The sequence below is a fragment of the Macaca fascicularis genome, chromosome 17 (genome assembly GCF_037993035.2).
Source record: "Macaca fascicularis isolate 582-1 chromosome 17, T2T-MFA8v1.1".
Classification (NCBI taxonomy): Eukaryota; Metazoa; Chordata; class Mammalia; order Primates; family Cercopithecidae; genus Macaca; species Macaca fascicularis.
The window spans coordinates 74,674,451-74,701,623 of NC_088391.1; the positions used below are offsets into that span (position 1 = coordinate 74,674,451).

The 27,173-nt window shown below is 35.0% G+C and overlaps 1 protein-coding gene across 8 annotated transcripts in view; it reads left to right on the forward strand.

The window, feature by feature from the left end:
• Positions 1-1,653: 1,653 nt before the first annotated feature.
• LOC123569875 (ubiquitin-ribosomal protein eS31 fusion protein-like) overlaps positions 1,654-27,173 on the forward strand; it is a 191,321-nt gene continuing 165,801 nt past the window's right edge. For 7 of the 8 annotated variants that reach the window (XR_012426451.1, XR_006693762.2, XR_012426452.1 and 4 more), the window contains exons 1-2: positions 1,654-1,831; positions 2,002-2,098. Coding sequence is in view for 2 of the 8 variants with exons in the window: in XM_065533374.1 (XP_065389446.1) it covers positions 2,068-2,098 (31 nt within the window). In the remaining 6 variants the exon portion in view is untranslated. The remainder of the gene's footprint in view (positions 1,832-2,001; positions 2,099-27,173) is intronic. The other variant, XR_010582629.1, reaches the window with a different exon arrangement.

The following is a 27,173-nucleotide window of genomic DNA, read 5'->3' on the forward strand; positions in this document are numbered from 1 at the left end:
AATCTTCTACAAGCAAGCAAAGAGAAAGAGGAAAAAAGGAACTTTGATAATCGTCCAGTGTCATCTAGACTACAAGCCTATTATTTGCATAGGATTATGTATTGTATTTAAATGGCAGATTCAGAACTAAAATCCAGGGTTTTCTGCTGCTAAATCAAGGCATACTTCCTGAAATTATATCCTAAATATCAGTATTAAGTTTAGCTATTTTTGTTTCATTAGTGTCATGATAAACACATTCAATGTTTCTAAGATTTCCTGAAATACAATAATGATGTTTCTTATATTACATTGTAGCATATCAGAAGTCATTGTTTCCATTTATGCATATTTTTATTGACTTTGGGATTTCCCATAAGATATAAATACATTTATAAATGTTCTAGAATCTAGCCACTATTTAATTTATAATGTAAATAACACAAGCATATCATTTTAAGCATAACAAAACTTTTTTTTGTTCTTCCTACTCATGTAACAAAAGATTTTGTGCTAATTTTTTGTACCTTACTTATTGACTGTGTTTGCAAGTATGATCATTCTGAAAGAGAGTAGGTATTTTCTGTAACTGTGCAAGTTCTGACTCAGAAACAAAATTAGTCAGTAGAAGTAATATAACCTTGACCTTCTTTTAAAATATGTATTTGTGTAAAGTATGTTGCTTCGAATGATACAAAAGGGTAAGAGAGTGCCTGTGCTCTACAGTAATACACAGCTTTATCAATTCAAGCTGTTTGTACTGCAGCAAAAGAACGCCTACTCCTGAACTCCTCTGCATTCTCCTCTTGAACCAAAGCAAAGAATTACAGAGGCAGAGCCAGTGATGCTGCAGCCTCTTAGTGAGACCATGTTTGTCACGGGCTTCCAGGGTTGCAGTCAGCTGTGACTGTGAGAAATTGAATACAAGCTTTGAATGTCAGTCTCCCTTTCCGTGTCTGTCAGCAAAGATTACAAACCATGCAGAGCCAACAGGAGCAGAGTCATAAGGGCATTCTTGAATGCCCAAAGATTTGGCTATTTATTAAACTCTTTCATAATGAGGTCTCCATCATTGGAAATATTCAATATGGAGTAACGTGTTTTTAAAGGGAATCAATCATTGCATAAGTAGCAGTCATAGAAAGTATCTAGCATTTCTTCCATGACTGACATTTCTATCAGGGTTTTACTCAACATACCTTCCATATTATGTATAAGAAAGCAAATATCACTAGCAAAAATGCATAGACATAAAGAAAACAAAATGCACCTAAAACTTTTATTTTAAAAAAATGGCTAATGTGAATGCTTACAATTGTTTTATAGGAATGAATTATATAATTTTTCTTATTTATCTTAAATATTAATATGTTGAGTAAATTGCTATTGTTCAGGCTAGAATTATATATATGCAAATTGTGTTTTATCTTACATTCCCTCTATTTTTTGATGCTTTGTGCCATTGCAGGCTGAATGGTGCCCTTCAAAAGAAGTTCATGTCCTCATCCCTGCAATCTTTGAAAATTTTGTATTACATGACAAAGGGGAATTTAAGTAGCAGATGGAATTAAGGTTAATAATTGGGTGACCTTGAAATGGGGAGATTATCCTGGATTAGTTGAGTGAGTCCAACTTAATCATGTGTTCTTAATTGTGGAAGAGGCAGGCAAAAGTGTCAGAAGGATGCTGTGTGAGAAAGACTCAATCAGCCATTGTTCACTTTGAAGATGCAATAGGGCGACAAGCCAAGAGATGTGAGCAGCATCTGGTAATTGGAAAAGGCAAGAAAACAAACTCTTTGTAGAACCTTCAGAAAGAAGCACAGAACTGCCAAGTCCTTGTTTTTAGCCAGGTGAGCCCTATTTCAGACATCTGACCTGCAGAACTGTGAGATAATAAATTTGTGTTCTTTTAAGCAACTAAGTATATTTTACTTTATAACAGCAGCAATGGAGAACTAATACAGTGCTAAATAAAAACCTCAACCCTGTTGAATCTGTTCAGTTGTATTTTTGGTTGCAGGTAAAATACAATTCAAACTAACTGAGGCAGAACCTCAGAAAGGACAAATGCTCGTGTGATTTGGGGATGACTGGAATCATGAATTCAACAAACATCCGTGAGTTTTTCTCTCCTATAGTCTCTGCTTCTCTATGTGTTGTCTTCATTATTTCAAGCAGCCTACCTGTACACGTGATCACAGGCAGCAGGCAGATCCCAGAAACAAAGCACCTTAGCTTCATCTCTAATTAGGATTTTCAAATGAAAAAGAAAAACCCTAGTTAAGAGCCCAAATGGATCATTATATTCTCTTGTGCAGGTGGCCAGACAATGTATCACTTCAAGCCTTTCAATAGAAAAACAAGAATGGATGGAGTGAGGGGAGTTTCCTAAAAGAATGTTGGTGTTTTACGATAATAAGAGAAGTAGTACCCGCAGATAAAAGTAGAATCTACAACACAGGGTTTCGTGTATCCTCAATACACAGAATGGAAACCAGATCAATACTGCCTTCCAAATTGTAACAATGATAGAGAGAAATCAGTGATTACATAAACTAGTAGAAATAAGAACAGAAATATATATGTTAGTTCCAGGCACCCAAATTATCTTTGAAAATTGATTTTAGTGTTGGAAGAAATAAAAGTAATTGTAAAGTCAAGTTTTAACACTTTCAGCTTTAGGCTATTATAGGTTTTATGTTTTGAAGTGTTTCATATAAAGAGTAGCTAGATTTTTGGAAACATTAGGTTACCTACCCTAATGATTTCAGGAATGATTGCAAAGAAGCAAATGTAATTTAGACAGTCTAATGTGCTCCATTCCATTTCATTACCAAAATGAATTTCGTTAGATTTACATTTGATTACCTTCAGTTTTAGCTTAAATTTTTATTACATGAACTATTCCTATGGTTGGGGTCTTCTAAAAATATTAGAATCGTACATTTAAAAATATTGTTTTTCAAGACCTTATTTTGAAGTCCTGTCTCCCTCTGGCAGCTGTTCTACTTATCTGTCAAACAACCCTCCGGGTATTACAACTCTCTAGTATTTTGATAGGTAAAGAAAGATCATCTCTTTTAGTAGATTTTTAAAGATTTTTTTAAAGTTCTTTGGCAACCCAATCTTAATTTATGCAACATTAAACCACAAATAAAATTGAGAGAGTCTCATTTAATGACAATTAAAAAGTCTACATATTATTTTGTTAAGATCTTTAGGAAAACATAATAAACTATAATTCCGTTCTCAAAATTCTGAAAATGCTCACTATTTCAGATATAAAGTAGCTCTCCAGAAATTTCAAATGAGTTTTACGAGAAATTATTGTTGAAAAGTAAATGTCACATGTCTTCAGCACAAATCAGTTTTCATAACCAATAATTATATATTCATCTTGTTTGTTTTCAGTTTTTTATTTATAAACATATCTAGAAGCTTCATGTTAACTCCCCTAAATCAATGGAATATTTTAACTTTATCTAATGTTTGGTTTTTATGTCACAAAATTAATTATGAGCTTCATATTTCTTTTCATAATAAAACAATATCAGCTTGGAAAATCAGAATATTTTCTAGTAATCAATCATAACCTTGCCTAGATATAGTTTGGACTCTTTTTGAAAGACTACCACTTAACACCAATGTACTGCCAAATTTAAATATCAGAGTTCTAAGAGAGTTCAAGGGCTAAGTTGATACCTCTGTAGTAAGAAGAACTGAAGAAAAACATGGCTGGGCACAGTGGTTCACACCTGTAGTCCCAGCACTTTGGGAGGCCAAGGCGGGTGGATCACGAGGTCAGGAGATTGAGACCATCCTGGCCAACATGGTGAAACCCTATTTGTACTAAAAACACAAAAATTAGCTGGGCATGCTGGCACGAGCCTGTAGTCCCAGTTGCTCAGGAGACTGAGGCAGGAGAATCACTTGAACCCAGGAGGCAGAGGTTGTAGTGAGCCAAGAGAGCGACACTGCACTCCAGTCTGGTAACAGAGCAAGACTCAGTCTAAAAAAAAAAAAAAAAAAGGAAAAAGGAAAAAGAAAAGAAAAGCATGAAGGAGAAAAGAAAAACATGAAGGTATTCATTGCTTTATTAATATTTTAAAGAAATGCACATTAGATCTATCTGGGGATATTTTCTAAATAGATATATTATTTTATCTAGTGCTATTTTATGGACACAGGAGCAATATATTCAGAATTAAATAAAGCCTGTCTTCAATAGACCTGTCAAATTGGTATACTCCCTATCAAGTAGTAAGCAGTATGATTGGAACCACAGGGATTGTGGGTGTGACCAATTGGACACTGGATCCTCAGAAATTTTTAAAAAATAGGCTGAGTGTGGTGGCTCACACCTATAATCCCAGAAACTTGGGAGGCTGGGGCAGGAGGTCTGCTTGAGGCCAGAAATTTAATACCGGTCTAGGAAACATAGTGAGACCTGGTCTCTACAAAAATATAAACTAAAATATTAGCCAGGTTTAGTGGTACATTACTGTAGTCATAACTACTTGGGAGAATCATTTGAGCCCAGGAATTCAGGGCTGTAGTGAGCTATGATCATGCCAATGATTCTAGTCCTCCAGCCTGAGTTACAGAGCAAGACACTGTGTCAGATAGATAGATAGATAGATAGATAGATAGATAGATAGATAGATAATAAAATAGATAGCCTATAAAAGTAATATTTTATCTATACAACATAAAAAATTACTTCCTTCTTAAAAACTTCAGATCAAAAGCCAATAGCTTTCTCCCAGTTGCTAAATTTGAAGAAATTCATAGACCCAGAACCCTATTAACTAAAGACAGGTTTGATTTTCTTAAGCAGTTGTTATTAAAGTATGGTCCTGTCTTCAACATCAGCATCAGTTGGAAATGGATTAGAGAAATTCTCGTGAAATATTACACCTCCGACTACATCAGAAACTCAGAGTTTGGGCCCAGTAATCTTTTTAAAATCCCTTTAGGTAATCCTGAAGTATGCTACAGTTTGAGAACCACTATTCTTAAGGATGAACAATGTGATTTACAAAACCTGCCCTAAAGAGAACTGTGCCAGTTGGTCAGGATGACTATATACTAGGAAATTAATATACACACATGTTGGGAAGATGTTTAGATACTGGTTCTAACTTGTTCTTTTTCCTTGGGCATGTCAGAAAGGGAGTTTACAAAGCTGAGATCATTAAGTTTGGGCTCAGGTTTATCTTCCAAAAGGCCCAGGAATTCCACAAACCCTGTGTAAAGCTATTTCTTGAGTTCTTGAAGGAAAAGTTAAAGTAGACACATTTGTCAAATAGCATAATCTATAGCTTGGTTCTCTGACTCTTAAAGTGAGGGCTATATTCCTGAAGGATCCAGTGGAAACTGGTATGGATGAGACTGCCCATGCATACTAAAATATTAAACCAAAGAAATGCCACATTTCTGGAAATTTTTGGAGATCTGTGAGACTGCTAAAAATTTTAAAGATGCAAAAATGATGTTCTTATCACACTGCTCTTTTACATTATCTGTTTGGTAAAAAAAAAAAATCAGATGACCATTACAGTGAGGTCGTAACTATAACCACCTTCGAAGCCAGAGATATGGCATTCTTGCTAAAGTAATTCAACACTGTTTCTGGCACCTAGTAGCTATTGGGATCTGTCAAATTTATTATTTTCATGCCAGTCAAAAATTATATCACAAAAAGTGGTAGGAATAGAAATCCACCTTAATCCTCATTTCCCAGGAGTAGTTCCACTCTATTCTTGTCTCACTATCTCACTATTGTACCTAATGACCTCTTACTATGTTTTTTTCTTACTTTTTTATTTTTTACATGGACAGATAATGATGTATATTTACCTCATACAACATGATGCATTATCTAACATGGTTGCTACTTTTGTGGTAACATAACTTCGTATTCAGTCCATTTTTCAATATGAAAAATTATTAACTACAATTACCAGGTTATAAAATAGATCTCTTGAAATTATTTCTCTTGTTAATTATATTTATTTTCCTTTGGGCATCATCTCTTCACCCCCACTACCAACCATTCCAGCCCCTGAGATCAACTTCTTTGTGTTCTCTGAACATGTGAGATCATGCATGATTTGTGTTTCTGCAACTGGCTCATTTTATAAGTTCCCCTAGCTTCATCCATTTTGACATAAACAACAAGATTTTCTTATTTTTTATGACTTAATAGTAAATAGTATTTCATTGTGTATACATACTACATTATCCGTTCATTCCTTTATTGAAACTTAGATTGATTTCATCTACTTGCAATTGTGAATAGTGCTGCAATAAACATATGTGTAAGTCCTACTACTAACAGTGGGATTGATATATTATATGGTAGTTCTAATATTATTTTTTTGAGGAAACTCCATACTATTTTTCATAATGGCTGTACTAATTTACATTCCCACCAACAGTGTGCAAAGATATTTTTCCCACATCCTCACCAATACTTGATTTTTGTCTTTTCGATGATAGGCATTCTAATAGATATAAGAGGTTATCTCATTGTGGCTTTGACTTCTGGGACCCTGATGATTAATGATGCTGAGTGTTTATTCATATACCTGTTGTGCATTTATATGTCTTTTTTGGGGAAATACCTTTTTAGGTCTTAGCCCATGTTTTAATCAGGTTATTTGTTTTGTTGCTATTAATTTGTTTGAATTGCTTATATATTTTGGATATTAACTGCTTATCAGTTGCAGAGTTTGCTAATATTTTCTCCCATTCTGTAGATTGTCTCTTTACTTAGTTGTTTTCTTTGCTAGGCAGAAGATACTTAGTTCGATGTAATACCATTTATTTACTTTTGCTTTTGTTGCCTGTGTTTTGGGTTTGTATTAAAAAATTATTGCCCAGCAAACATCATGGAGCTTTTTCTCTATGTTTTCTTCTAGCATTTTATCATTTTAGGGTTTACATTACATTTTTAAACCATTTGAGTTTATTTTTGTATGTGGTGTGGGATAAGGGTCTAATTTCATTCTTCTTCTTATCCAGTTTTCCTAAAACAATTTATTAAAGAGATTGTCCTGCCTTCATTGTATATTCTTGGCTCCTTTGCCAAAAATCAGTTAGCTGAAGATATGTGGATTTATTTCTAGGCTTTTGGTTCTGTTTTGTTGTTCTCAGTGGCTTTCTCACCTATGGCAGCTGTCCTCACACATTTTGGCCCTGGAGCCCATAAGGCAAATGCGAGAGCCCCTAGGAAGAGCCAGAGAAAGAATCCTTTGTATATTGCAAAAGCCTTAGGCAGAGGAGAGGAAGCCCCAGCACTCCCTAGACTTCACTGGCTACCACTCTGTGTCCATTTTTGTATCAGTACCATGCTGGTTTACTTACTGCATTTTTGTAGTATATTTTGAAGACAGGTACTATAATGTCTCCATCTTTGTTCTTTATCCTCAGATTATTTTGGCTATTCAGGGTATTTTGTGTTTCTGTACAAATTGTAGAATTTTTTCCATTTCTGAGAAGAATGTCATTGGTATTTTGAGAGATATTTTATTGAATCTGTAGATTGCTTTGGGTGGTATGGACATTTTAACAGTATTAATTAATTCCAATCCATAAACAATGTATATCTTTCCATTTATTTGTGTCTTACTCGATTACTTTTATCCATGTTTTATAGTTTTTAGTGCAGAGATCTTCCTCTCATTAGTTAAATTTATTCCTATTGTTTTAGTTATAATAAATATAATTTTTGTGAATTTCTTTTCATATAGTCTACTGTTATGTAGAAACACTACTGATTTTTGCATATGTATTTTGTATCCTGCAACTTTACCAAAATCACTTTTTGGTTTTAACACCTTTTTGATGAAGTCTTTAGGGTTTTCTATTTATATTACTATCTTGCTGGCAAACAGGGACAGTTTCACTTCTTCCTTTAAACTGAATGACTTTGTGAAAGGAAAATAAAAACTTGGGACCCAAATTCACTATAAAGAAAGAAAAAATTAAGCTGAAAGCTGAGTCAAGCAAGAAACTGCCTTTTGTTCCTAAGCAGAGAGCTGTATATAAAAAGTTAAATATCTCCACAGGTAGTTACTCTATGGTCAGCTTATCTTATGTAAAGTGCTGATTTATTGAGCACTAGACACTAGATGAATATATAATTGGTTCTTCCTCTACCCGTTCCTTTTCCCTTATAACATGTGAATTACTACACATTTCCTCTTTCCCTTCCAGCCTACTTTTCCTCTTTAAATATTGAGGCCCTCGAAATCATCTTTGGAGAAAGGCACTGATCTCTTTCCTAGACATGTCCTTAACCTTGGCTAAATAAACTTATCAATTGATTGAGAGTTGCCTCAGGTTCTTTTTGCTTTACAACTCTTATTTCTTCCTCTTGCTTACCTTTTCTGGCTAGGACTTCCAGTACCGTATGGCATAGAAGTGGTGAGAGTGGGCATCTTTGTCTCATTCTGGATCTTAAAAGAAAAGCTTTCAACTTTTTCTAATTGAAGGTGATGTTATATGTGGATTTGTCATATATGGCCTTTATTATCTTGAGGTACATACCTTCCATACCTAATTTGTTGAGAGGTTATTGAAAGAGTGTTGAATTTTATCAAATGTGATTTTTGCATCTACTAAAATGATCATATGATTTTTGTCCTTCGTTGTGTTAATAAGATGTATTACATCTGTTGTTTTACACATATTGAACTATCCTTGCATACCTGAGATTCATACATTGTGATCTTGTGTGAATGGTCTTTTTATATTTTTCCAAATTTGTTTTGGCAATATTCTGTTGAAGATTGTTGCATCTATGTTTGTTAGGTATATAGATGTGTGTTACTCTGTTTTCATGCTGCTGATAAAGACATACCTGAGGTTGGGCAATTTACAAAAGAATGAAGTTTATTGGATTTACACTTCTATGTGGCTGTGGAGGCCTCACAATCATGGCAGAAGATGAAAGGCATGTCTCCCATGGTGACTTGTGCATGAAAACTCCCCTTTTTAAAAGCATCAGAACTTGTGAGACTCATTCACTTTCATAAGAACAGCCCGGGAAAGACCCACCCCCATAATTCAATCTCCTCCCTCTGGCTTCCTCCCATGACACATAGGAATTGTGGGAGTTACAATTTAAGATGAGATTTGGGTGGACAAAGCTAAATCATATCATTCCACCCCTGGCCATCCCAAATGTCATGTCTTCACATTTCAAAACCAATCGTGCCTTCCCAACAGTTCCCCAAAGTCTTAACTCATTTCAGCATTAACTCACAAGTCCACAGTCCAAAGTCTCATTGGAAACAAGGCAAGTTCTTTCCACTTATGAGCCTGTAAAATCAAAAGCCAGTTAGTTACTTCCTAGATACATTGGGGGTACAGGCATTGAGTAAATATAGATATTCTAAGGGGAAAATTGGCCAAAACAAAGGGGCTACAGGCCCCATGCAAGTCCAAACTCCAGCACACCAGCCAAATCTCAAAGGTCCAAAATGTTTTCCTTTGACTCCAGTTCTCACATCCAGGTCACACTAATTTAAGAGGTGAGCTCCCACAGCCTTGGGAAGCTCCAACCCTGTGGCTTTTCATGGTGTAGGCCTCCTCCTGGCTGCTTTCATGGGCTGGTGTTGAGTGTCTGTGGCTTTTCCAGGTGCATGGTGCAAGCTGCTGGTAGATCTAACATTGTGGGGTCTGGAGGATGGTGGCCCTCTTCTCACAGCTCCACTAGGCAGCGCTCCAGTAGGGACTCTGTGTGGGGACTCTGATCCCATATAACCCTTCTGCACTGCCCTAGCAGAGGTTTTCCATAAGGGCCCCACCCATGAAGTAAACTTCTGTGTGAGCATCCAGGCGTTTCCATAAATCCTCTGAAATCTAGGCGGAGGTTCCCAAACCTCAATTCTTTATTTCTGTGGACCCACAGGCTCAACACCACATGGAAGTTGCGAAGGCTTTGGACTTGCACCCTCTGAAGCCACAGCCCGAGCTCTGCGTTGGCCCCTTTCAGCTGTGGCTGGAGTGGCTGAGACACAGGGTGCCAAGTCCCTAGGCTTCACATAGCACAGGGACCCTGGGCCTAGCCCAGGAAACTGTTTTTTCCTCCTAGCCCTCTGGGCCTGTGATTGGAGGGGCTGCCTTGAAGACCACTGACATACCCTGAAGACATTTTCCCCATTATCTTGGGGATTAACATTTGGCTACTCATTGCTTATGGAAATTTCTGCAGCTGGCTTGAATTTCTCCTATGAAAATGGGATTTTTTTTTCCATCCCGTTGTCAGGCTGTAAATTTTCTGAACTTTTATGCCCTGCTTTCCTTACAAAACTGAATGCCTTTAATAACACCCAAGTCACCTCTTGAACTCGTTGCTGCTTAGAAATTTTTTTCAACAGATACCCTAAATCATCTCTCTCGAGTTTAAAGTTCCACATATCTCTAGGGCAGAGGCAAAATGCCACCAGACTCTTTACTAAAACATAACAAGAGTCACCTTTGCTCCAGTTCCCAACAAGTTCCTCATTTCCATCTGAGACCACCTCAGCCTGGGCCTCACTCCCAGTATCAATTTACTGTATTAGTCTTTTTTCACCCTGCTGATAAAGACATGCCCAGGACTGGGTAATTTACAAACGGAAAAGATTTATTGGACTTACAATTCCACATGACTGGGGAGGCCTCACAATCATGGCATAAAGTAAAAGGCATATCTCACATGGTGGCAGACAAGAGAAGAGAGCTTGTGTAGATAAACTCCCATTTTTAAAACCATCTTATGAGGCTCATTCAATATCACAAGAATGGTGCAGGAAAGACCCACCCCCATAATTTAATCACCTCCCACCAGGTTCCTCCCATGATGTGTGGGAATTGTGGAAGTTACAATTCAAGATGATATTTTGGTGGGGACACAGCCAAAAGATATTTTTGGTAATGTCTTTGTCTGGCTTTGGTGTCAGGTGATGCCAGTCTTGTTAAATGAGTTTGAACACATTCCTACCTTTTATATATATTTTTGGAAGACCTTTAGAAAAATTGTCATTTGCTCTTTAAATATTTGATAGAATTCAGCAGTGAAGCCACCAGGTGCTGGGCTGTTTTTTCTTTTTCTTTTTTCTTTTGGAAACTTCTTTTATTACTGATCCAATCTTCTTCCTCATTATTGATATATTAAGATTTTATATTTCTCTCTAATTCAGTCTTGATAGGTTTTATTTTCTATAAATTTATCTCTTCTAGGTTATCCAAATTTTTGACATATTATTAAAAATAGTCTCATAAACTTTTATATTTCTGTCATATTAGCTGGAATATCTCCTTTGTATTTCTGATGTTAGGCCAGCTAAAGTTTTGTCAATTTTATTTATTTTTCAAAAGCCAACTCTTAGTTTCATTGATATTTTCTATTTTTTTTCTGTTCTCTCTGTTTTCTTCTTCCTCCTCTTCTTTTTTTCTGTGATCTTTTTGTTTTGTTTTGTTTTGTTTTGTTGAGACAGAGTCTCACTCTGTCACCCAGGCTGGAGTGCAATAGCGCGATCTAGGCTCACTGCAACCTCCACCTTCCGAGTTCAAGCAATTCTTCTGCCTCAGCCTCCTGAGTAGCTGGGATTACAGGCACCAGCCACCATGGTCAGGCTAATGTTTTGTATCTTTAGTAGAGATGGAGTTTCACCATGTTTGCTAGGCTGGTCGCAAACTCCTGACCTCATGATCCTCCCGCCTCAACCTCCCAAAGTGCTGGGATTACAGGTGTGAGTCACCGAACCTGGCCCTTGCTATGATCTTTATTAATTTCTTTCTTTTACTAACTTTGGGCTTAGTTTGTTCTTTTTTTTTCTAGTTTCTTGAGGTACACCATTAGATTGTTTCTTTGATACCTTTTCTTCTTTTTTCATGTAGGTGTTTATTGCTAACAACTTTCCACTTAGAACTGTTTTTGCTGTATTTCTTAGGTTTGTGTATGTTGTGTTTCCATTTTCATTTGTCTCAAGAATGCTTAAAATTTTCCTTTTAACTTTTCCATTGACCTATTGGTTGTTCAAGAGCCCATCATTTAATTTCTGGGTTTTTTGAATTTCCAATGTTCCTACTTTGGGATCAAATAATACAAAGTTATTAATTTTTAGTTTTGTACCATGGTGGTTGAGAAGATACTTAATATAATCTCCATCTTTACAATTCTTTTAAAACTCTTACACTTGTTTTATGTCCTAACACATGATCTTTCCTGGAGAATGTTCCATGTGCTGTTGAAAAAAATATAAATTCTGTAGTGGTTGGATAGAATGTTCTGAATATGTAGTTGAAGTCTGATGTTTTTGTACTGATTTTTTTATCTGGACGATCCGTCCATTACTGGAAGTGGGGTGTTGAAGTCTCCTACTATAATTGTATTTTAGTCTATCTTTCCCTTCAGACCTATTTGTGTTTTCTTTATATATTAGGTTCTGATGAGTTCACATATATTTATAGTTGTTATATCCACTTGATGAATGGACCTCTTTATATTTTTATATAATGATACTTTTGGGTTTTTTAAATAATGTTTGACTTAAAGCCTATTTTATCTAATATAAATATAGCTATCCTGTTCTCTTTTGATATCTACTTGCATGAAATACCTTTTATCATCTCTTCACTTTCAGTTTATGTGTGTCCTTACAGGCATATATGCTCTTTGTAGCAGCATATAGTTATTTTGTTGCTATCTTTAAAATTCATTCAGTTTCTCTGCCTTTTGATTGTTGAATTTATTCCATTTACATTCAAGATTATTGTTAATAGATAAGGACTTGCTACTGACATTTTATTGATTTCTATTTCTTTTGTATATTTTATTATTCTTTCTACTTTTCTGTCTTTCTTTGTAGATAAGTGATTTTCTCTAGTGGTATGTTTTGATTCATCATTTTTTGTATGCATCTACTACAGGTTTTTGTTTTGTGGTTGCCATGAGTCTTAAAATAAACATCTTATAGTAATAACATGCTTTTTTTCAGCTAATAATAACTTTGATAGAAAAAAACGCTACCCTTTTACTTCATTCCTCCCAACATTTTGAAGTTTTAATATTACATTTTACATATTTTTAATATTGCATATCCCTAAAAAATACTGTAACTAATAGTATTTTAACAGTTTTTTCTTGTAGTATTAATACTAAAGATATAGGTAATTTATATACTATGATTTCAGTATTAAATAATTCTGTGTTTGCCTTTGTACTTTATCAGTGAGTTTTATACTTTTAGATGTTTTTGTGTTTCTCATTAGCAACCTTTACTTTCAGCTTGAATAACTCCCTTTAGCATCTCTTGTAAGATGAATTTGGTTGTGAAAAATTCTCTGAACTTAAGTTTCATAGTAAATTATTTCTCTCTCCATAATTTTTGAAGAGTGTAATAATCTTGGTTGGTATTTGCCTTCAGCACTTCTGAATATATTATTCCACTCTCTCCAGACCTATAAGGTTTCTGCTGAGAAATCATCAGCTACTAATATTGAAACTCCCTTATATGTTATCTTTTTTTTTGCTGCTTTCCAGATCCTCTCTTTGTCTTTGATGTTTGACAGTTTGATTATAGGATTTCTTAGAGTACTCTTATTTGGATGGAATAGAATTAGAGACCTTTGAGCTTACTCTACCTGGATAGTTTCACCTTTCTCCAGGTTTGTAAAATTTTCTTCAACTGTTTCTTTAGATGAGCTTTCTATACCTTTGTCTATTTCTTCTTTGACTTCTATGACTCAAAAAAAATTACTCTTTTATGCTGCCCCATTAATCCTGTAAGATTTCTTTATTATTATTTTTTCTTTTTTTCTCTTGTCTCCTCTATGTTTTTAAACATCCTTTCTTCAGGTTCACAGATATTTTTCTTGTGCTTGATAAATTTTGCTATTGGTGCTCCCTATTGCACTTTGCATTTCATTTATTGTATTTCTTAGCCCCAACATTTTTGGGTTTTTAGTTATTATCTCAACCTCTCTATTAAATTTCTCATTCTGGTCACATTGTTTTCCTTATTTTATTAATTTTTTTTCTGTGTATTTTCTTGAAGTTTGCTAAGCTTCCTAATAGTATTAATTTTGAATTATTTTTCAAGTTGTCCATATATCTCTGTGTCTAACTCAGTAACCTGACCTTTACTTTGCTGGTTTAGTGGTATCATATTTCCTTAATTTTTCTTGATCCTTATGGTTATCCATCAATGTTTGCATATTTGAAGAAGTAGATACTTATTGCAGTCTCCACAAACTCACTTTGTCTGGGTCAGATTAGAAACTTAGGACGGATTCAGCCAGCATGGCACCACCAGAAGCCTGGGATTCATTAAGGCAGGCATGATGCTGGGACACTAAGTCATGAAGCTAGGAGCCACTAAGAGCTGCCTGTTGCTTAGGGCTGTCTGGGGCCCAGGGCCACTGACATTGGCTCAGCAATGGTACAGGCCGGGGGCTGAGTTCTCAAAAACACCTGGCATGTGGGGCTGTGTGATCCCACCTGGCACCAAATCAGTTCCAAAGAGTTAGTCAATTTGTACTCACCTGAAATGCAGGGTCATGAGTGTCTGCCCAGTACTGGGTTTTACGGTGGTAAGCCTAGCGTTGAGTCCAAGACAAAGTCCTATGCTTGCTTCTCTCTCTCTCTCACAAGTGAATGGTATCTCTTCCCATGCTGTGTTCCCTATGGTTGGGGGAGGGGTAGCACATATGATGTCTTACTGTTCTTCTTACTCTCTTCAATGAATATTTTCTTAATATTGTGCTATAATCAGGTACTGTGGTCTCTTACCTGTGTTCCTTTGCTATTGGGAAAATATTTTTGCATGTAGGTAGTTGTTTAAGTTGATTTTTATGCAGAGCAATGATTGCTGGAGAGTCTTACTCTGCCATCTTGCTTCAATTCCCATTCCTAATTCCAATAACCCACTTTTAGCACTTTTGCTTCCAACTCAGTCAAACCTGACCTCTGCTGTTCCAGGTTTGTTGGCTCCCAAGATGATCCTATTAAACTTGAAATTGGAAAGACTTCCTGGATACTTTGGACACCTCTGTCTCACTGACAAAAAGAAAATGTATGAAAGGGTCTTTCTTTGACTTTTTGATGGCTAAAGTAAATGGCCTTTAAAAAAAAAAAAAAAGGCTAAATATATCAGATAGCTTCCTAACCAGTTAAAGAAATAAGAACTGTGGATTCTATACATAATTTTATTAGGTAGCTATTTATAGCCACATTTATTATCAATTATGAGTATTGCTTTTTTCTTTTTTCTCTTTTCTTATTATTTTAGATAAAATATATTAGAAATTGTTAATTTTATAAGTTCATAGATTATTAAAATGAAAGAAGACACATCTGAGCCTTGTGCCAGAGATCTTGAGATTCTTGCAATGACTAATGGAGTTTTGTGGTTCTCATTATTGATGAGGGGGAAAAGAAGAAAAAGAAGGAAGAAGAATAAGGAAGAGTAAGAGAAGGAGAAGGAAAAAAGGAGAAGAGGAGGAGAAGGAAAGAGGAGAAGGAGGGGAAAGAAAAGGGCAAGCCGATGTATATCTATTTTTATTTGATAATAGTTGACTCATGTCAAATGAAAGAATATTCTTTCTTTCTCTTTTTTTTTTTTGAGATGGAGTCTTGCTGTGTCACTAGGCTGGAGTGCAGTAGCACAATCTCAGCTCACTGCAACCTCTGCCTTCCAGGTTCAAGCTATTCTCCTGCCTCAACCTCATGAGTAGCTGGGACTACAGGTGCATGCCACCATGCCCAGCTAATTTTATTTTGCATTTTTAGTAAAAATGGGCTTTTACCATGTTGGCCAGGATGGTTTCTATCTCTTAACCTCCTGATCTACGCACCTTGGCCTCCCAAAGTGCTGGGATTACAGGCCTGAGCCACTGTGCCAGGCCAGAATACTGTTTCTTAATGTGAGTAAAATGATGAGCATAGATACCAAAAGAGGAGGGCATTTCTATTGTTAGACTTTGGCTCCTCTCTTCCCTAATCTGCTTGTTATAATGGAGAGGGAAATGTTTTCAACTACTGAATATTTTATTTCCCAGACTCCAGGATCAACTTAATTTTTACTGGAGGATATCAGCAAAATATTGAAGGATCATTTCCCTTTCTACATCAGCTAACTTTTCTGGCAGCCTTTATTTGTCCTTTATAATTTCAATTCCCACTCTCATCAGCAGATTAAGCTGCTGTGTTTCTTGCTTCTTTCAGTTGATCAAGACTTCTGGGACACAGAAACACCATTATTTTCATTTGCTTCTCATGAAGAGGCAAAACTAGTAGGGTATTGTGTTGTTTTTCTTCTGGATTATTTTATCAGCTCTTATATAGCTCTCAAGCTCTTCACCACCTATTTAAATGCAGAAATTCCCTCTGCGACAATATTTTAAAAATTGTTTAGCTAGACAATGACGGATATAAAACTTGAGAAAAATGGTCATTTCCCTATAATGCAACAGCTTTGGGAGATTTCAGTACAGGGTTTTATTTTGTTTTGTTTCTTTTTCAACTTTTATTGTTAGGATGAGGGGGTTGTTATGTGCAGGGTTGCTACATAAGTAAATTGTGTGTCACTGGGGTTTGGTGTACAAATGATTTCATCACCCAGGTAGTGAGCATAGTACCCAATAGGTATCTTTTCCGCCCTCACCCTTCTCCCATCCTCCTCCCTCAAGTTGGCCCCTGTGTCTATTGTTCTCTTTTTGTGTCCATCTGTAACCAATGTTTAGCTTCCACTTATAAGTGAGATCATGTGGTATTTGTATTTCAGATAAGAAAAAGTTAACCAATATAGACACAGACATACTTTAAAAGGGATTTGGGTACCATTAAATCTTTAGCGGGGGTTCTTTTTGCTACTTCATGTAACTGCTGCCTTCATTCTGGTCATAGTTATTTGAGGGGTACAGGTAAACCTTCTGATTGGGACAAGAATTAGTATATAATGCCTTTCTGTGCTAAATTCATATATATGTTCATAGTAAGAACATTTATGTGCTTTACCCGTGGTTATACCTTTATTAGATACATTTCTAAAATTTATGTAATAGTAGTATTTTCCTTTAGGATAGGAACTCAATCTGCTCTTATGGTAGTTGATGCATATACTTATTTGGATTATTTTCTTATCCCCTGTGTGTAATGCCATATTAGTTTGCCAGAGTCATCATAAAAAAGCACCACACGCTGAATGGCTTAAACAACAGAAATTTATTTTCTCACAGTTCTTGAGGCTAGAAGTCTGAGATCAAAGTTTCGGCAGGGTTGGTTCTCTATGCGAACCTATGAAAGAAGAATGTTTCAGGCCCTTCTCCTTGACTTTATGTAAACACTGTCTCCTCCCTGTGTCTTCACATGTTCTTCCCTGTGCGAGTATGTCTCTTGATGCCTAAATTTGCAATTCTAATGAAGACATCAGTCATACTGAATTAGGGCCCACCCTAATGACCTCATTTTACTATAATTACCTCTTAAAGACTGTGTCTTCAGATACAGTCACAATCTAAGAATTCAAAATTTGTATTTCAGTATATGAATTTTGGGGAAACCTAATTCAGTCCATAAAAAATGGAGGCAGCAATTGTTCCCTGAGTCATATCCCTTTCCATAGAAAAGACACATAATTAGGGATTATGTTGTCTAGCCTACCTTTTCCTTAACTGTATGTGTGGCCTTATTACTAGTCCTTAGCCAAGAATGCTATGAGAAACCATGAGTATCACTCCTGTCTGGTTTTAAGGAATTATTGGTGCCTCCTTTGTTCCTTTTTTCTCTTCTGAGATTTTCATAGTTAGAACGAAGAGGCCCTAACCTAGGGGAATTGGAGCCCCCAAAAAAGAGCTGGAGGAAATTATGCATTGCATGGAGAAAAACAAGCCAATCTACAAGCAGATATGTTAGCATTGAATGTTGTAAGGCTATCATATAGACTTGTCTGTAGTTTGCTATGCCTCAAAAATGTTGGGATTTAATATCAGATAGCTTTTACCTGATTCATAAATACGTAGAACAAATGGTGGGGGGAGCAGTTGTCTCGTTAGTTTAGCATGTATGTTGCAGATGATTAGGAAATAGCAACTTCAGATTGAAAAGTTGAAGACCTTTATTACTTAGTGGCAAAATACCTGAGAAAACTATAATTACCTGTAATAATTCTGAAGACAAACTGTGTCCTACTGAAGTCTGTAGCTTTAGAGAAGTAGTTGGAAAAGGTGAGAAGGTTCATGTTTGTTAACATTTACTTAATGTTTTAGAAAGGTGTTATTAAGAAAGAGAAAAGAGTCTCCAAAGTCTATTATTCTATACTCTATGACCACATGTATGCATTATTTAGCTCCCGTTTATAAATAAGAACATGTGGTGAAATTAAAAATAAAATTAAAAAGAGACAAAAATTGACTAACTCAGAACACAGGTAGAAAGAAATGGTGAGAAATTTTGAAGCCACACAAATTTGGGAAAGGCTCAAACTTCCAGTGACTAAACAGTAAGAGGTATTACTAGAAAAGGGATTTGCATGGCAAAGATCCACTAAGATTTCTCCAAGAGAGCATATCAATCTTTTGGTAAATATTAAATTAGGAAACTTTTCTTCCCATCCATGCTAATTATTTCAGTTTGCATGAGGATTAAAAAAAGCCAGGCCTGAAATTTAAACTAGAAGAAAATTTTGATATGTTTACTCACATGTAATTGACTAATGGCAACTGGATCAGAAGTCTATTAAGCTCTGCAGAGAATGAAATTGACAAAGAAAAAAACAAAAACCTCATCTAAATGTACTGCAGTTCTAAAACCTTCCTAGGTACCTAAATCTTTGAAACAGAAGGAAGTATCCCTCTCCCACACAGGATGCATTCCTCAGTGCCCAATTCAGAAGTAATCATCAAGGATGTTGTGACACGAAGAAACTCCTAAAGATTGGAATCAAGTGCCTGCAAAAAATGCCAGGGATCTTGAGGCTAATCAAATAAATCCCTCCTTTCCTAGCACAGGGATGCAGAAGGAGTTCATTATTGCCAGGGACCAGTATGTACATATGACTACTGTATGTCTCTTATTCTTCTATTTTAACATAGGCTATTTTTACCAAGATAATGTTGTCCTTAGTTTACCATTGCACATTGCGGGAGTTGGGTAAAGGCAGGTAATTTATTTTTAGTTTATAACTTTCCAGACTATGTGATACCACATTTGAACATAAATAGTAGGCTCTAACTGAGATACTGGACTTTGAGATATAAGAAGTACCTGGGATAGACACTGGTTTTCTTTTTCGAGGTAACAAGAGAATATGGTGTGTGAGTTTAAATAAAACTACAAATAATTTTTTATTGACCAGGAAGACAGATTGTGGAAGAAATGGCTGACTGTTCCTCTTTAAATTCATCTCCTCTCTATCCTGAAAACATAGCTTATTATATCTCTCAGGATTCCTTGCAGTTAGGGGATACCATGTTGCAGGGTTTCTGTAATGGAATTTTGGCAGAAGTGACAGACACAGCTTCTAGGTCTTGTGCAAACATCTTCTGTGCAATTGTATCCAGTGTCTCTCTCATTCCACCAATTGGATGTGGATTTACAGAGCTTCTGTCAGCTGGGTCCTTGGTTTTTTATTATTTTTATAGCAATGTCACTCCCTGTTTCCCTTACTGACCAGAAATAACCATATCGTACTTTGATATGAGTAAGATGTAACTTCAATTTTGTTAAGCTATTGAAATGCAGACATTCACTATGAGTAGTAGCATGGCTTCTCAATTAGGCTCCACTCATTTTAGTTCAATGCCCTCTTTACCAGTATAACAGTAGTGTTCTGGTAAAAAAAAGTTTTGATTTCTTGAATATTATTCATTTTTATAATTTTCTTCTAAAAATTTTTATTTCATTGATCAAAATCCACAGTCTTCAATGTGAATTTTTGTGATCAATGATAAGAAAATGCAAATGGAAAACTTAGGAAGGAGGAACAGGTAAATGAGACAAGAAATGTGGACAACAAATTCTGGTTTTATTTAGGGTTCATGTGGTAACTAGCTATAGGTTATGGTAGCAATAGCGTAAATCCAGTCTTGACAACAACTCATTTAAGAAGTAATCTTTACATTATACTGTATCCGAGGATGAAATGACTAGAGATGAAGTAGCGACCATCTACATTGTATTTTCCTGACTGCTTTCATAGGCGACGTAGTGCACACATTTCCTTAAGTAAATAGATGGAACAGATTAGGATTAGGAATATAACTCATTTCTCTCTAGGTGTACCCAGCTTTGTATATTTCTGGCAGGTGGATAGATATAGTAAGTATTCAGTAGTGATAACAAATTAGAAAGGCATTGTGCTTTAATTTTCATTAAGCCTATCCTCCAGTGATTATATGTTAGATTATCTTCAATACTTCTTTCACTAATATTTTGAAACTGGTTTGCTTTGCACCTGATGTCTCTGTTGTCAAAGTACCATTTAAGGGATTGAGTATCTGGGAAAATAAATGTCAAGTCTAATATTATTTCCTTTACCTGTAATGCAGGATCCCAGCCTTACTGAATTCTCTTTATTTGGGGTATGCTTCATTATGTGTCTGAACTGTGGGTATAAAAATTAGATCTTCTTACATTTGAAGGCATGACTTTCCTTTTCTCCTATTCTTTCCATCTTTAATTACTTTCTCATTACCTGAGCAATATACAGGTTTTGCTGCGTGTTACCAATGCTTTTCCTCTGTGGGATACCGCTAATGATGCTGCAACAGAGCTGTTGTTATTCTCACAGTAACACAAGAGAGCTGTGTGGTCCAGAGAGACGCAATGTACAGAAACAAGTTGGAATCCAAAGGAAAGTAAGGAGAAGGTCACATCAATCAATACAAATGTTACATTTTCCAAAGGAGAACCGGTAGTATGTCCTTGTGTGCTACCTAACAGAGACTTAAGAGAAATATTTCTTCAAATATTAATTCATATTCATCTTTTTTCCTCAATGTAGTAACCCAGAGATGAAGGAACAATACTACATTTGTTTTCTTTACCTTGGTAGTAAACTAAAATATTAATTGATTCATATGCTTTTAGCTAAAGTATTTATGAAATATATCACTCTTTTGTCATAGATCCATGGGCAATCAATTAGATTTTTCATTTTAAAAATTAAAATATTGGTTAATTCATGTTTAATGATAAAGTGCACATGGAAAATGTCCACTATTTATCATAGAACTACATGTAATATATTTTATTTTTTATTTTGAAAATGAAAATACTAAGGCTAGAAAATTTGCTTAACTGTTCTAAGATAGCAGCCTGAGTTAGAGGTAGACGGAGAATTGGAAGGCAAGTCTTTGGCATTTGTGTTTACTAGTCTGTGCATCCAGAAAGCTTATTTTAAATCTACTTAGGGCCAGGTGCAGTGGCTCACACCTGTAATCCCAGCACTTTGGGAGGCCGAGGTGGGTGGATCACTTGAGGTTAGGAGTTCGAGACCAGCCTGGACAACATGGTGAAACCCCATCTCTACTAAAAATACAAAAATTAGCTGGGCGTGGTGGCATGTGTCTGTGGTCCCAGCTACTCAGGATGCTGAGGCAGGAGAATAGCTTGAACCTGGCAGGCAGAGCTTGCAGAGACCTGAGATCGTGTCCTACTGCACTCCAGCCAGGGCAACAGAGCGAGACTGCATCTCAAAAAAAAAAAAAAAAAAAAAAAAAAAAAAAAAATCTATTTAGGCAGTGACTACAAAAAAGCTCAAAAAGCTCATTTCAAGTGTTACTTCGTTCAGTGGTATTTTTTCTTCTTTCTAATATTAATGCAATCGAATGTACCATAACAATACTCAATACTTGTTTTTTCTCTGCAAATAACAAAATGTTGTCAGAATGAGTGTAGCATAAATCTCTATTCAAAGAGTATATGCCAACACAAAGCCATTCATACAAGGAAAAAATTCTCTGGAGCATAGATTGACATAGTAAAGAATAGATTGAAGTAGACATGGCCTGAATGAAACAGCTTTAGGTTTTTGCAAAATGAAGTATTTTGGTTATTTTTATATTGTGTTTATATATAAGTGTTTATTATATTTTAAACATTTATATTTGCAATGAGTAAATGTGGCTGAATTATAATCAAGACTTTGACATTCACTGACATGATTTGTTTAAAAGTGTGACTTTATACTCTTATTTAGCCTAAGAAATTTAGGTATCCTTTGTTTTATTTTGAACAAACTAGATTTAGGTGAAGCAGTTCTGAATTGAAAGAAGTAAGACACTGCTAACATTTTGCCTTTCCACATATTTACTCATCATCGATGAAGAAACACATTTAAATTTAGAGAATCTAATACTAACAGCAATAAAATCTTATCTTCTCAGAGGCACAATCAATTCACCTTGTTAACTTTTTCTAAGACTAACAGTAAAATTCAATAAGGTTCTATTTTGTTTCCTATAAACTAAAAGCAAATAGGTCTTCAAATTTTATTCATGAATGTTGAGAGAACCATACAAAAAAATCCTGTAAATTGCATATAGAAAACACAAAGCAGTTACATAAAATTTTAAAGGTAAATAACACTAAGCCATAGTTCTTAGTTTATTTAGACTTCATATTTTCAGAGATTTAGTGGGAAGAATAGGGAAAACAGAAAAGTTACCATGATGATAAGATGTTTAAGTTTAGTGTGCATGGAGGTAAGCATGAGGCCTCTATTAGTTTCTTCTCATGCTGCTAATAAAGACATACCCAAGACTCGGTAATTTATAAAGGAAAGAGATTTAATTGACTCAGAGTTCAGCGTGACTGGGGAAGCATCAGGAAACTTACAATTATTGCAGAAGGGGAAGCAAACATGTCCTTCTTCACATAATGGCAGGAAGGAGAAGTGCCGAGCAAATGGCGAAAAGTCCTTTATAAAGCCATCAAATCTCGTAAGAACTTGCTTACTATCAGAAGAACAGCATGAGAGTAACCACCCCCATGATTCAATTGACTGCCACAACACCTGGAGATTATGGGAGCTACAATTCATGATGAGATTTGGATGGGGACACAGCCAAGGTCCTTTGACATATGTTGACATACAGTATTTCTCAGAATTCTTTTCAGAAGTTATTCTGCATATTTATAAATAACAACATCCACTTTCATTGAGAAGAGCTCAATTATTCTGAAGGATGATCTTTTAAATTTCAGTGAAAGAATATGTAAGAGGATATTTCCCATGTGTTCAATACTGCTGTTATGTTTTGTTTGTTATCATCTACATAATGCAAAAGAATAACATGCAAAGTTTATTTTTACCTTCTATTGCAGTTTATTATAGTCCTTTATGTAGATGGTTTCCAACAATCATCTAGGTCTTCCTACAATGTGTACCTTCAAGTCTTGCTCAATATTAATGTCGTAAAGAAATGGTTATGGAAGACAAATACAAAAATCAACTTGGAAAATGAATTTTAAAATCATAAAGTGAGAAAGAGGGAAATGAATGAGGTATGCCTCCCTAGGATCATGCTACCATTTTGTTTATCTCTATCCATGTCGAATAAAGCCCACTTTACAAATCCTCCATTGCTTTACTTGTAATTTTTTGTCTTCAATATTTTCTTCAAAGGATCAAAGCCAATGCATGTCTGCTTTGCCTGCAAGATAAATTTACCCTCACTTGTTTGGAAGGATTTGCATTTTAAAAAACTTGTGCAATGTACGAATTATTGCATTTGGCTTGGGGAGTTGAAGATGAACTGGCTGGAAACCAGACAACCATTTCTTTAAAGTTTTCATCTTGTTGATGAAAAATATAGTCAAAATATAACATGATATGTAAAGCAAAAAAGTTCCTTATGAACTTTTTATATTTGGTTAAACATAAACTAAAACAAAAATTCAAGCAATGCAGCCTAGATAAGTATTACATACATGGATTCTGAAGCCAGTCCTCCATGGTTTAAATCTTTATTTTGCCACCTACTAGCTCTATGCCCTGAAATAATTTGCATAATATTTGCCTACCTCAGTTTCCTCACATGCAAAATAATAATATGACTAAAGTACAAATTGAATATGGAAAATCATAAGCACTGTTTAGATGTAAGCTGTGTGTCTTCAAAAATAATGTCCTGCATAATATGTTAATGTAAATTATGCAAAACATATTAAATTATATTTATGAAGCACAAGAAGCATTTTAATTAGTTGTGATTAAGACATGCCTCAGTGTGGACCTATGTGATATGTAATATACTGCATGTTCCAGGACAAATTGAGATGAAAAAATAATTAAATGTATGGTCTACTGTCCAACATTTAAAAATCATATTTTTATATTATATAATTATTTTTTCTTAGTTTTTCCCAACTCAAATGATTATCATCTTAATTCAGGTGAAACAGTTTAAGTTTTCAGGACAAGCATTCACAGAAATTACAAAACTCTCTTGAATGGCAACTTACTTTTTCCTTCTTAATTAGGAATGCTGCTCCCTTGTCTATGAATAGCTTCTTACCTTCCTGTGCATGTCAGCTTAAAAATCTCCTCAAAGAGACCTTTTTATGACCTTAACTTAGCAACTGTCATCCTTTGGCTTGGCTTAAAATGCTTTTAACAACCTGAAATCATCATATACATTCCACTGCACATTTGTTTTTATGTTTACCACTATGAACATATGGCAGTTTTGATCTGTCATCCTTCTATTCCCAGGGGCTAGCATAATGCCAGGCACAGAGTAAATGCTCAACAAATATTTGTTGAATGAATGCATACTGTCAGCTAATTATGATTGCTATTCTTACATTGTAACATTTGGTTTTGGCTGTTTGCTTCTCTTAGATTCCATCCAGAAAAATCTTTTATCTTATATACAGCATTTTTATCTAAGACTGAACTGCCATTTCTCTCTTCCTTTTTGGTATTTTTTCGGTTGTTGTTGTTTTGTTTTTCTCCACTGAACTTAGGTTCAGCGCTGCTGATCTAAGTTAATTGATGTTCCTACTTCCGAATGACCTAGAACTCAAAATAATTTATATGTAGTAGAGAAGAGCCTTTTATTTTTATCCAGAAGAATGAAAGTTAGATACAAAAATAGAATGCTCATTGTATGGAAAAACTAGAAAATAGTTTTTTAAAAATATAATACTATCTGCATTCTTAAGACAGCTTTCATTAATTTTAAAAAACTCTGCCATTGGCTGTCACTTTTTATTGAACTGCTGCCTATTATAACTCAATGTTTAATTATATACATTTTACCAAGTGATGGCTAAATAATCAATCTATAACTGTATATGAGTTCCATGCCTAAACAACAACAATAATTATCTGTTCTATTGTTTCTACAGTTTTCTAAGTATTTCATTAGGGAAAAATATTGTCTTTTAATATGCTTCTGCGGCTTTCCTTCTATTGCTTATTTTTACTTAACTAGATGCAATATGCATATCTAATTATCATCACTAAGCACAAGGTCAATCCAAGGTTGTCTTCATTCTCTTCATCTATATCTATTTATATGCCACCTTTTCAGACATCCATGCTAATACACAGGAGCAGTGATTCAGCGACATTATGTATTAATTTGCTAGGGATGTCATAACAACGTACCACAAACTGAATAGATTAAACAACAAAACATCATCTCACAGTTCTGGAGGCTAGATCAAGGTGTCTTCAGGCTTGGTTGCTTCTGAGAAATATGATGGAGAATCTGTTATGTGCCTCTCTCCTGGCTTCTGATAATTTTTTAGAAACCTTTGATGTTCCTGGGCTTGTAGACACATCATCTCATCTCTTCTTCCATGTTATTATAGCATTCTCTTTGTGTACATGTTTGTCTCTTCAAATTTCTCCTTTTCATAAGGCCATCAGTCATATTGGATTAACGGTTTACCCTACTCCAATAAAACCTCATCTTATTACATCTATAACGACTCTATTTCCAAACACATTCATATTTTGCAATATTTGAGGTTAGAACTTTATCATATGAATTTTTAGGTGAAACAATTTAACCCATAGAACATTGTGCAGTTCTGTAACTGATAAGTAAATGTAGGACACTCAGATTAACTTTATCTGATAAAAGGATGCTCTTTAAAGAGTGCAAAAATGTTAAACAGTCATCAATCATTTGATCAGATTGATCAAAAATCAGTACGTTTTTTGCTAAAATACGTTGCTGTCTTCAGATAAATAAAAGCCTTAACACTGCCTACTTACCTTTTGGATACAGTCTTTTTAAGTTATACATTTGTTTATGGGTTGACATATATCTATGACACACAGGCTTGTATTTCCCACTCCTTTTTCCTACTCTGTAGCTGTAAGGAAGGAAAATGTCAGAAGCTTCATGTTGTTGGTATATTTGTACTATGAAGTCATTCTTTACATTTTCATAATTAATATTTCTTATTTATAATCCTCTTACATTACCATGTTTGTTTCAGTTTTTAACTTCCGCTCCTCCAGTTTTGACTTTATTTTCCTTCAGATTTTTTTCTTCCCAGTGGCATGTACGGCTATGTAAATGCAATTAGCAAATAGTATGTAGTTACAAAACTCAAGAGGCAAGAAACGCGTAAAACTTAACCATAATACACTTATTATATACACACAAAAAATAAAAATTTTAATTAAAAAACATAACTATGATATATTACTTTCAGGTAACTGTTAGCAGTAGCTGGCTTTTAAAAAAAATCTCATAAACAAGACTTTGATAATTCATTTACCTTAATCATATACAAAATAGTCAAGAAGATGGCTGGCCTTGACATGTGAAATCATTGATTTAAGTAAGCTAGAAAAAGTCTCTTTTTACAATTATGAATTCTTTATTCAAATAAAGAACTAGTCTTATTTCAATACTAAAGAAAAAATCTGTGTAATTTACTAAAAATGGGAAAAAAAGTGATGAAATCACTCAAGCACTTAGAAACCAATATTGACTAAAAATTTATATATATATATATATATGAAATATCCTGTATTGTAGAAGAAATAGGCCCTAATCTCTTGCTTGAAAACAATATACCATGCAGTTACACTATGTTTTTTTCCTACCTGTGCTGAATATAACCTATCAAGTTTATCAACTGGCAATGTTTTGTGATACGGTTTGGCTCTGTGTCTTCACCCAAATTGCATCTCGAATTGTAATCCTCATAATCCCCATGTGTCTAGAGAG